The sequence below is a fragment of the Silene latifolia genome, chromosome 10 (assembly GCF_048544455.1).
Source record: "Silene latifolia isolate original U9 population chromosome 10, ASM4854445v1, whole genome shotgun sequence".
Classification (NCBI taxonomy): Eukaryota; Viridiplantae; Streptophyta; class Magnoliopsida; order Caryophyllales; family Caryophyllaceae; genus Silene; species Silene latifolia.
The window spans coordinates 161,587,205-161,599,308 of NC_133535.1; the positions used below are offsets into that span (position 1 = coordinate 161,587,205).

The 12,104-nt window shown below is 38.8% G+C and overlaps 2 protein-coding genes across 2 annotated transcripts; both read left to right on the top strand.

Annotated features, from left to right (window-relative positions):
* Positions 1–926: 926 nt before the first annotated feature.
* LOC141608807 (receptor-like protein EIX2) lies at positions 927–4,853 on the top strand. The gene is made up of 2 exons (XM_074428150.1): positions 927–2,964; positions 3,703–4,853. Exons 1-2 carry the CDS (start codon positions 927–929, stop codon positions 4,851–4,853), a joined length of 3,189 nt encoding a protein of 1,062 aa, XP_074284251.1.
* Positions 4,854–6,446: 1,593 nt separating this feature from the next.
* LOC141606757 (uncharacterized) lies at positions 6,447–10,110 on the top strand. The gene is made up of 2 exons (XM_074426036.1): positions 6,447–9,375; positions 9,552–10,110. The coding sequence occupies exon 1, from the start codon at positions 6,963–6,965 to the stop codon at positions 9,267–9,269; it is 2,307 nt and encodes a 768-aa protein (XP_074282137.1). The 5' UTR covers positions 6,447–6,962; the 3' UTR covers positions 9,270–9,375; positions 9,552–10,110.
* Positions 10,111–12,104: the final 1,994 nt, after the last annotated feature.

A 12,104-nucleotide genomic window follows, 5' to 3' on the forward strand; every position in this document is an offset into this window, starting at 1 on the left:
CGCCCCAACCCCGAACCTACGATGGGGTGAGGTATTCGAAAGCGGTCGATAACTTTGTCTTCGATATGGAGTAATACTTCCGATGAAGGGAAAGTCGACACGGCAAGTATGTACTTGGTGGACGATGCCAAGATGTGGTGGCGGGATAGGTACAAGGAAATCGAAGCGGGCGTAACATCGTGGGCCGATTTCAAGAGGATTTTGAAGGATCACTTCTACCCCAAGAACACCGAGTTTGTCGCTCGGAAGAAGCTGAAGGAAGTAAAGCACACCAAATCAATCCGGGATTATGTGAGGGAATTTTCATCGTGCATGCTCGAGATTACGGAAATGACCGAGACGGACAGGACATTCGAGTTCGTCAACGGAGTGAAGAGGTGGGCTCAATAGGAGGTAGTGAGGCAGAACCCCAATGCTCTATGTTTTCAAGCTTAATAATCAAACATGTAGAAAATTTCGTGACTAAGTAATTTAAATTTTGACTCATTTACAGCAGTCTATAAAAAATCTATAAATATATGAGTTACGACAGGTTGAGTAACTTTCTCTCCTTTTTCGTTATGGGTGTTTGTCGATGTGGCCCTAACCGTTTTTAATAAATTTATAATCCTACAACAGTGGCGTACAGGAAACAGAAGACCTTGACTTGAGCTCCATATGAATTTCAAATACACATTTGATTTGATATGGGTGTTTTGAATGTATTTATTAGTCAAGAATTTTGCAACGTAAAAAAGGGTGTAGAAAATTTTGTTGACATGGATGTTTGGATGTGAAATTGCAATGTACGGAGTATTTATTAGTCAAGACTCAACACTAGATTTTTCAAATATCCTCAAATATATATTAAAGCACCACTGAAAACTTGGAAGATATCAGTCACAAAAACAGAATATTAAAACTAATTAATTTCCACTTTTAGTATTATGGGAAGAACCTGCTTCCTCTTTGTTATTGTTCTTTTGCATATGTTCCATTCATCACAATATGGACATGGCAAAGAACCCGAATCCTTAGGCTTCGTTAGGTGCAAAAAGCACGAACTTGAAGCTTTGTTAAAGTTCAAACAGAGCTTTACCAAAGATCCTTTGAACCGCCTTACTTCATGGGTTGGTGAAGATTGTTGTCAATGGCACGGAGTCACTTGTGACAATATCACTAACAATGTCGTCAAGTTGAATCTCCGTGCTATGCCGCCACATTATAATTACTTTGATGATGATTATGGCTATGATGATAATCTCGATAATATAATTTGTATGCCGAATGATGATGTTTCCATGGTATCTTCTGGAATAAGTCCGGCTTTGCTTGAACTTAAGCTCCTAACTTACTTGGACTTGAGCGGGAATTACTTTTATGGGAGTCACATTCCAGAATTCATAGGATCTTTGACGCATTTGAGGTATCTAAATCTCTCTTCAGCTAACTTTTTTGGCCTCTTTCCGCCTCAACTTGGGAATCTCACAAATTTGGTACACCTTGATCTTCATGTTTCCTATACATCAGGTGATATATATAATGATGATTTCAAATGGGGATCCAGTCTTATAAAATTGCAGTCTCTTGACATGAGCGGGTATGACCTATCCCGGTCACACGACACATTTAAAGTGCTCAGCACACTTCCTTCTCTTTCAGCACTTAGTCTGTCTCGTTGCGAATTACACAACTCGCATCTATCAGAGGCATTTGCAGAGAATACTTCTGGTTCATTTTTTCCCACTCTTCAACATCTTGATCTTTCGTCAAATGCCTTTGAAGGCCCACTTCCATCTATTTTTAAAAATATGGTTTCTCTTCGATCCCTCTCTCTCAGTTACAATAGATTTAATGGATCAGTTCCATTCTGGCTTAGAACCATGAGGCATCTCGAAGTTCTTGATTTGAGTTCCAATTTCTTTAATTATGTTGAAGGTGGGATTATGGGGATTATGGGAAATACTTCTGGTTCTTATTGCGAATTACACAACTCGCATCTATCAGAGGCATTTTATACAGGGAATACTTCTGGCTCATTTTTCCCCACTCTTCAACATCTTGATCTTTCTTCAAATGCCTTTGAAGGCCCACTTCCATCTATTTTTAAAAATATGGTTTCTCTTCGATCCCTCTCTCTCTCTCACAATCACTTTAATGGATCAGTTCCGTTGTGGCTTAGAGCCATGAGCCACCTCGAATTTCTTGATGTGAGTATGAATCAGTTTAGCTATGTGGAAGGTGGAATTTTGGGGATAATGGGAAATCCTTGCAATTTCAAACACTTGGATTTGTCCAACAATTTTATTTTCCAAGGAGATTTTCTAGAGCCTTTGATGGGTTTATCAGGGTGTGCTGCTTTTGAGTTGCAATACCTTGCTCTATCATATAATATGATGAATGGTAAATTGCCGTCTTCGTTGGGACAACTTACAAACTTGAATTACCTTGATCTGTGTGGTACTTCGATGAATGGTAGTTTGCCGTCTTCGATGGGAAAACTCACAAACTTGAATCACCTTGATCTTTCATACAATGAGTTTAAAGGTGGAATTCCTGCATCTTTTGTGAATTTGTTGTCAACTTTGACGTATTTGGATTTGTCAAATAATAAGTTGAGCGGATTGATTCCAGATTTTATAAGACATTTAACCCGTATAAAGCACCTAGACATCTCATCAAACTCTTTCCATGGTACCTTCTTCGGAATTGGTAACCTCTCAAAATTGTCGTATTTGGATTTGAGTTTAAACCATCTTAATCTCAATCTTGACTCGAGTTTAAATTGGCGACCTCCCTTTCAACTTCGATTTTTTATTGTTCGTTCTTGTGTCATAAACACGGTGTTTCCTCAATGGTTAAGAAATCAAACTCAGATTGAATTCTTGGACCTTTCTGATACGGGCATCTCAGGAGAATTGCCCAAATGGCTGTGGAACTCTAGCTCTCTTCAATCAATACTACTTTCTGGCAATCGACTTACAGGTTCAATATATAGTTTTTTTTCTTGAAACCTTTATTTACATTCAATGTTTGTCGTGGGTAGGAGGCTGTATTTGAGAATTTGAGGCCTGTGCGAGAAATAATGCATAAAACATCAAAAATAAACACCCTATTTCATTTAGAATGTTTTCCTCTTGCATTTTTTGAAATAAAATCAATTATATCTATAACCTTTATAGTTTTCATCATACTCATTTTAATGTTTAACGACTTGCTTGAAATCCATGAAATAATCTCGGGGTAAATTACACTCATGCCAAACATGGAAAATGCACCTTACCTATCACTCCCTTATTCATTCTCCTCCTTTTACCCTCAATCCAAACAAACCCTAATATTGTTAACCATTCAACTTTGGAAAACTTAATTCACGAATCATGATGAATTAATTACGAATTTTGAATATTTTAAGGAGAAAATACATGTTTTTGAAATTAGATTAATTCGCCATGAATTTATTAGAATATGCAAGAGTTTTCTTTTAAGAAAGATACATGATTTTTATTTTCTACTATGAGTTTATAGATCAATTTGATTTCAAAAAGTTATCTAATGAGAGTCCAGTGATGTCACAGACCTACCGCAACTCTCTTTCTTTCTCAGGGCTTGAGACCGGCGGTAAATGCTCGAAAACACTCACATGCGGAGTTGATTGTGTTAGATATTATACCATGGTAACTCGTGATTTTATTTATTTAAACAGTTTTAACTTTCTTATAGGATCCTTGCCACACCATATAGCTTGTGATGGACCTTATTATAGCTGTAACATCTGGTGGCTGGACCTTCACAACAACTTGCTTACCGGGACAATACCTAAATGGCTGGGCAATTTAGAAGTTATTCAAGTGATTGATTTGTCTTCCAATCTGCTAACAGGGGAAGTCTTTGATGGAAAAAATGCTTCATCACTTTTTAATATTGGAAACTTTTTAATGGTGCTTGACCTCAGTGACAACATGTTGTCCGGAGAGATACAATTTGGAATGGTACCGTTATCGCATATAGATCTGCAAATCCTCAGTCTAAGAGGAAATCATTTTAGTGGTCCCATTCGCTCACAGCTCTGCGAGCTCAAGTCTCTGTTAGTATTACAACTGAATCAAAATTGTTTGACAGGGAAAATTCCTCACTGTTTAGGCTCCATTGGATTTGACCGTGTTATAATACTCGATAATGCTCTGGACATACAAATTATAGAAACTGTCAAGGGAATTGTTGAAGTAAGCACTGGAACAACAGGGTTTTCGTCCATAATCGACCTCTCAAGCAATTATTTAGTCAGCACAATACCTGAGGAGCTCACAAACATATCCGCATTGTTTGCGTTGAACTTGTCATATAATCATTTAACAGGTTACATTCCAGAAAATATAGGCAACCTGGGGCAGATCGAATCTTTGGACTTGTCGAATAACCATCTTACAGGGACTATACCACAAAGCTTGTCTTCCATATCATGGCTAAGCAAGTTGAATTTGTCCAATAACAACCTACATGGCCCTATTCCAACAGGTAGTCAACTCCAAACTCTTGACGACCCATCTATCTATGCGGGCAATTCGGGTTTATGCGGATTTCCCTTGCCAAACTGCACTAAACCTGATCCGCCACCAAGTTTAACAAATGTTAATCCTACCGCTGGAAAACATAATGTTGAGAAAGAAGATAAATATGATAAGATGTGGTTCATCCTAGCCGTAATGTCTGGTGTTGCTACCGGATTTTGGGGTGTCGTCGGGACATTGGTAATAAAGAGGAGTTGGAGACAAGCTTATTTTCGGTATGTTGAGGATCTTGGCGATAGAATTTATGTGCCAGTGAAAGTAAGGGTGAACAGGTTCAAGAGGAGGTTCAATGAAAATTCCTAAATAAATATTTGGTATGAACTCAGATACACGAGAACAATGATGCATAATAGATCTTTGTAATGAATAACGATATAGTAATTCCTTCTCTTTTACTGCATTATGTACTATGTAATATATACCGACTTCATGCTGTTATTGTAATATACTACATTTTAGTAACGTTTTCAATTTCAGATTCAGCTAGAACAATTAGTAGTATCAAACTATCAACATGGTGTTGGTTCATTAACATAAGGCTTTCCTTGAGCTCAGTGTCTGTCCTTGCTGCCTTGACACCGCTATCGCTGCTATGCCCTTTAGCTGCCCTTGCCTTGAGTTTGCCTTTGGCTTTAGCATCTGTAGTGGGGTTTCATTATGTGTGTTCAATATTTAGGAATTTATGGACACGGGCTAGGGACCAGGATATTTTAGGGAGGGCAGGGGGCAGGGTAAGGCTTGGTAATGTGGGAGCTTGTCGGAGTGGATGTTGAGGAAGAGTGGGGTAGTCGATCATGTTAGAATGGAGGATCGGTTTGACTATGACATAATAAAGGGGACGTGCGTTGGAGGAGGGTGCGATGTTGGTGATGATCCTATGAGCCTGCCAAAATGAAGGAAACGGCGTGCATCATTGAGAACTTAGGTTTTGAATCAAGGTAGGTATTGGATGGTGCTGCTAGCTCGGGACAGTCGGGAAAGGCCATCACGAAGCAGTTTTGTTGTTTGAACACAAAACCAGGTTGGAGCTGCCACCTACTGGGTTGTAGTCGCTATTGGGACGGTGATAGAGGTTGTGGTCTTGGTGACATAATTCGGGATCACACTGTTTTTGTTTAGCACGTACGAGTTCAGCAAGTAAAGTGAGACAAGGGACTTAGGAAGGCTGCTGCAATAAGGGAAGAATGGAAGATACTAAAGTTAGTCAACTAAAACATTCCATATATTTTGACAGTATCTTAAGTGTAATTCTCCATTTACAGGGTTTTTGTCAATTTTAATTTGCCAGGTCTACTGGTCGGGGGTTATTTTAGTCAGGTTAGTTTTGTCAAGTGTAGTTCAAATCGGGTCACTTTGGTGTTTGCAAGAATGGGTAGGATCAGATTGGGTTAAGTCGAGTTCATGTCATTTTCGTGTCTGCCATTTTCAAGCAATGTAGGATAATGGATCGTGTGCTAAATATAGGGAATAACAACACTAAACATATTTTCTTTTTCTCTTAATCATTAACCCGAAATAACCCGATCCGCTTGAATCGGAAATTACGTGACCAACATATCCAGAAAACACTCAAAACCCAAACAACCCGATCTGACCCGAACTAACCTGCTAATAAGACGGACCAGAACTGACCCGATCCGAATTGGCTCAACTTGAACCCGACCTGTTTGACCCGTTTGTCAGATCTACAATCACCCGATTACGACCCGCTTCGACAATAACCCTATATGAACAATAACCAACTCAAACCCGTTGACCCGAAAGAAGCTGAACCCGCTATGACTCAAACCGCTTTGACCCGACTCATGACAGACCCGGGGGACCCCGATTGCGAACTGCCCGCCTATAGACTTCTAGCCGTGTCATCCTCAAAATCTCCAAACAAGAACAAAGCTCACAAAATCACAATTCTTTCTCTACTAGTCACTACCCAGAACTCCAGAAGGCTATCATCATCATCATCATCTTAGAGATGAATACTTTTCCAAAATCAGTAAGTATTTCCTCACAATTACTACGTTGTTACTCAACTAACTCAACACATAAACCAATTTCTGTAATTCTATCATCACTTTCGACTGTTAAACCCTCCATTTACCAAAACCCCATTTTACAATCTCCTATCAGTTAGTCTTGCTGAAGACGGGTTGGAGCAAGTGACGGGTAATGCCACTCACAAAACGGATAGGGGGGACAAGGTGGGGGCACCCCCATGTGCTTCCCTCTCTCCTCTATTTGGGTCATTTGTGAGAGGAAATGGTATCCGTCACTCCAAAATGACGGATACGTGCCGTCACAAATGAGATTTTGTGATCTCCTATTTATAATGTTACAAAACATGCAATTTCCCAATTATCCACTTCACAAAAATATCAAAAAACTGAACTTTCTTCTGAATTAGATGAAATAAATATGCTATTGAAGTTAAAGAATCAACCTTTATCTGCATTGGAATACTATGAATCTGCCCAAAAACAAACTGGGTTTAATTTTAATGTTGATTCTTTATGTGTTTTGATTCATATTTTGACGGGTTTTAATGTTGATAGAAATAATTTGAGAAAATTGGTTGGAATTGAACAATGCCCGGATGCTATAACAATGATTAATTGCCTTATTGATACTGGTAAAAGGTTTAATTTTGCGATTGATTCAAGGGTTTTTCATTATTTGTTGATTTGTTATGCGAGTGCTCGTAGAATTAATGATGCAATTAGTTGTTTTAATTGGATGGTTGAGAATGATATGAATGTATGCTTATTACATGTTAATTTTCTGTTGAAAATGTTGGTTAGAATGAATTCAATTAAGTTGGCTTGGGAGTTGTATGATAGGTTGTGTGGTGGAGGAATTTTTGGTGATTGTGAGACGATACGATTAATGATGAGAGCATGTTTGAAAGAAGGGAAGCCGTGGCAGGCTGTGGAGGTTTTTCGGAAGGCGAAGGAGAGGGGGTTAGTATTGGATGCTTGTTTGTATGGTTGTGGAGTTGGAGCATTTTCGAAGAATGGTGATGTGAATGGGGCTTGTGAGTTGTTGAGGGAAATGAAAGAGAAGGGTTGGGTGCCTTCACAAGGCACATTTACGGAGGTGATCATTGCGTGCGTGAAGGATCGCAATATGGTTGAAGCTTTGAGGTTGAAGAATGAAATGGTTTCTTGTGGTAGACCAATGAATTTGGTGGTTGCCACTAGCTTGATTAAAGGTTATTGTGTATCGGGTGATTTAGAGAGTGCATTGAGCTTGTTCAATAATATGAATGAGGCTAGACTTTCTCCTAATAAGGTCACTTTCGCGGTTTTGATTGATGGGTGTTGCTCAATGGGAAAAATTGAGAAGGGTTATGAGCTTTATGACCAAATGATTAAAATGGGAATTGCACCGAGTGTGTTTAATGTTAATTCGTTAATTAAAGGGTTTCTGAATGATTGTTCACTGGATAAAGCATATGAGCAGTTGAACAAAGCTAGCGAAAGTGATTTGGCCGATTTTTCCTCGTATAACATTCTCATTTCCTGGCTGTGTTGTAATAATAAGGTTGGTGAAGCTCAGCAGTTATGGGATAAGATGGTTAACCGTGGAATTAAACCAACTTTGGTGTCGTACAATCACCTTTTGCTTGGTTATTGTAAGGAAGGAAATGTTGTTATGGCGGATAAAGTATATGTCGAGATGATTGACAAAGATCTTAAACCCAATGCTATCACCTTCACGATTTTAATGGATGGGTATTTCAAGAAAGGTGAGGTGAAAAAGGCGTTTGGCTTGTACGATGATATGGTGAGCTGCAAGGTTGCTGGTACACCACACACATACAACTCTATCATTTGTGGCTTGTGCAAAGATGGCCGGACGTCTCAGGCATTGGATAAACTAAAGATGTTCATAAATGAAGGAAATTTTACGCCGTCTACCAAGACATATAATTCCATAATTGATGGATTCGTGAGGGAAGGTGATATGGATTCTGCTTTATCGGTGTATAATAAATTGAGTGAAAAGGGATTATCCCCTAATGTAGTTACATACACAGTGTTGTTTAACGGGTTCTACAAAATCAATAATGTTGATCGTGCTTTGGAGGTCCTGAACGAGATGAAAAATACGGGTCTTGAATTGGACGTTACAGCTTACGGCTCTCTGATTGATGGTTTTTGTAAAAAAAAGGACATGGGAAGTGCAAATAGACTTTTCAATGAACTTCTCGACAAAGGATTGTCTCCGAACAAATATATTTACAACAGTATGATTAGTGGCTATAGAGACTTGAGCAACATGGAAGCCGCGCTTTCCTTCCATGAGAAAATGATAGAACAAGGAATGTCGTGTGACACGAAAACATACACTACTCTTATTGATGGACTGTTAAAGGAAGGTAAACTGAATATGGCTTCAGATTTATATACCGAAATGCTGTCAAAAGGAATTCAGCCCGATGCTGTTACTTATACTGTTTTGGTGAATGGTTTGTGTAAGAAACACCAGTTGGAAAACGCACGAGAGCTATTTAATGAAATGGAAGAGAAGGGACTAAGTCGTAATTCTTTTGTGTATAATGCGCTCATCTTCGGATACTTCAAACAGGGTAATTTGCCTGAGGCTTTCAGATTGTACGATGAAATGCTCGAGAGAGGTCTTTCTTTAGACAGAATCACGTTCGATTCTCTCGTGAATGGCAACTTGACTAGAGAAGATACTTCAGAAGTTGCATTTGCTTAAGCTGTTTGTTGGAGGACATGGCTCCAACTTCAGGCAGGGAAGTTTTGAGAAATGCCATGTATCCTAACCCTAACCTATATAAACGAGGCAATACGGTCAGCGCAAGGTAAGACTTTTCGTAACTTATTCAATTCCAACTCTTACCACTTCGTAAAACATGGCCGTTACACACATGCTTCTCCTGCCTGCAAATTGCCTAGTATACCCCTTGATCAAATTCTCTCTCTTTGTTTTCCGTTTTTTTTAAAATGCGAGCTAATTTCAGTCGTCCATTGCCTACAGGATGAGGTACAAATAGATTGAGGCTGTTGATCATACTCTTAAGTCGACTAGAAGTCTCTGAATTGATAATGCAGCATTGCAGCAACGAGAGCATTATTATTGCTATGGAAATTTTAGTCGCTAAATTGTTCCAGCCTTGTAGTGTAGTGTAGTGATGTCTGCTAAGTTTTGCTTTACAAGACATCTCTTATAATTAAAATGTACTCCGTATCAGTCTTGGTTTTGCGAAAATGGTTTCTGTTACACCTGATGTAGGAGTTTTCGAGATGAACTGAAAGTTGTATACTTGTATGTTAGATCCATCATTAGGTCCTTAAGGCGTAAGCATATGCTGAAAGTTTTGTGTGCTAACATCGATTGTACCGTTAAGCTGAAAGGCTCGCTGTTATAAACAGATGTGTCGATGATGTCCATTCATATAATTACTTACTCGTTCTATCCAGCCTCTAGCTTTTCTAGCTTTTGCTAATACATTTTGACTTCGCAAATTGAGACTCAATCTAGTCTTCACCTGCTTAATCACACGACCAGGTAAAGGCATTACATTGTCTGTCTACTCTACACTTGTAATTGGCCTTTCTTCTGAATTAGATGAAATAAATATGCTATTGAAGTTAAAGAATCAACCTTTATCTGCATTGGAATACTATGAATCTGCCCAAAATCAAACTGAGTTTAATTTTAATGTTGATTCTTTACGTGTTTTGATTCATATTTTGACGGGTTTTGACGTTGATAGAAATAATTTGAGGTAGTGTTTGGAAACGCGGAATTGATTTCATTTTCATGATTTCAATTGTAGAAATTCAAGTGTTTGAATTCAATTCCAATTCCAATTCCAAAATAGTGTTTGGGAAACCCATGGAATTGGAATTGGAATTGGACTTGGGGGAGACGGATATGGGTCGAGATCATTGGATTATATTTGAACTTGCTATATTATCAGAAACCAGTGCTTATTAAGATGGTTAGGTTCTACAACGAAAACTTCTTTGTCCATATGAAGTGGAACTCTCTCTTGTCGTTGTGGACGTGGCAAAGGGTCTTGGAAGTCATTACTCAGTGATGTTGTCTCGTATATATGAGTGGCTATACACACTTGATATGGATGCTTGATATTGAGACTCTTCAAACGTAAAAATGGGTTTAGAAAGTTTATTTGATATTGAGAGTATGACACTAACTAAGAAAGGTCTTAGGAACACGAAAAGACTTTTCAGCTTTTCTTCATGGGTTGGTAACAAAATACAGTAATGATTAAATTTGCAATGACGATTTCACATGTGAGAAGGTTTCATAAAAGACCAATAAGGTGATATTTGCTCACTGAATACTGTGAGAAGTTGAACTATAGTATCCATTTTTACTAGAAATGCGAAGTCAAACTATTACTACTGCAATACTACAAAGATTATTGTCATGTACCATAGACAATCTGAATATTCACCATGTCGGAAAATTAGTGGCGGCTGGCGAGTAATTTGAAAGTGCATCGTATTTGCAGGATACTCCATCCATATAACCACCCTTTCACCATTCGCAATTTCAAATCAATGTCTCCAACCCCATAAGATTTTGGAGATTTTATTTATATTAATTATAGTCTTTAATTGTACTCTATAATCTATATTATACTTTATACAAACACTATAATGTTTGGAGCTAGAACTTTTTTGTGTATAGAAATATAGGATACTGAATATTTTATTTGTGGCAAAAATTGCTGATAAATTGTGAGAACGTTAACCTTGCCTCTTCCATTACGTTTTATGAAATATATAGTACAATCGGTAGCTAGGGTTACATTACTACGAGCCCATTACATTCGTAAGACGATACTAAGCTAAGGCCCATAAATACGACCCTATTACCCCCTCTCAAGTTGGAGCATGGGGATTCAAAATGCCCAACTTGCTAACTAGAAATACAAACTGAGACACACCAAGCGACTTAGTCAGAACATCGGCCAATTGCATCGAGGTAGAGACATGGGACGTAGTAATTAAACCATCCTGAATGGCATCACGAATAAAGTGACAATCAATTTCAATATGTTTAGTCCGCTCGTGAAACACGGGATTGTGAGCCAGATGGAGTGCCGATTGACTATCACTGGAGATATGAACCGGAGAGGAATGGGTCACTCCAAGACATTCAAGAAGGCCACGGAGCCATTTAACTTCACACGTAATCGCAGCAAGGGCCCTGTACTCGGCTTCAGCAGATGAAAGTGCGACGGTGGGTTGCTTTTTAGTTTTCCATGAAAGAGGAGACGACCCGAGAAAAACGAACCAGCCTGTGATAGACCGGCGAGTAAGAGAGCAAGCACCATAATCTGAGTCACACCAACCTGAGAGTGTCAAGGGAGCAGAAGAACTTAAGAGGATGCCTTGACCGGGTGTTCCCTTAAGGTAACGAACAGTACGCAATGCGGCATTCCAGTGGTCTTCACGTGGTTTGCTCATAAATTGAGATAGGATATGTACTGTGTAAGACAAGTCCGGTCTAGTGACAGCCAAGTACACTAGACGACCCACGAGACGGCGATATTTT

Excerpts from the sequence above, each read along its gene's own strand:
- LOC141608807 (XM_074428150.1), top strand. The coding sequence starts at position 927 with ATGGGAAGAACCTGCTTCCTCTTTGTTATTGTTCTTTTGCATATGTTC. Across the intron at positions 2,965-3,702 it reads TTCTGGCAATCGACTTACAG|GATCCTTGCCACACCATATA; the intron begins GTTCAATATATA and ends ACTTTCTTATAG.
- LOC141606757 (XM_074426036.1), top strand. The coding sequence starts at position 6,963 with ATGCTATTGAAGTTAAAGAATCAACCTTTATCTGCATTGGAATACTAT.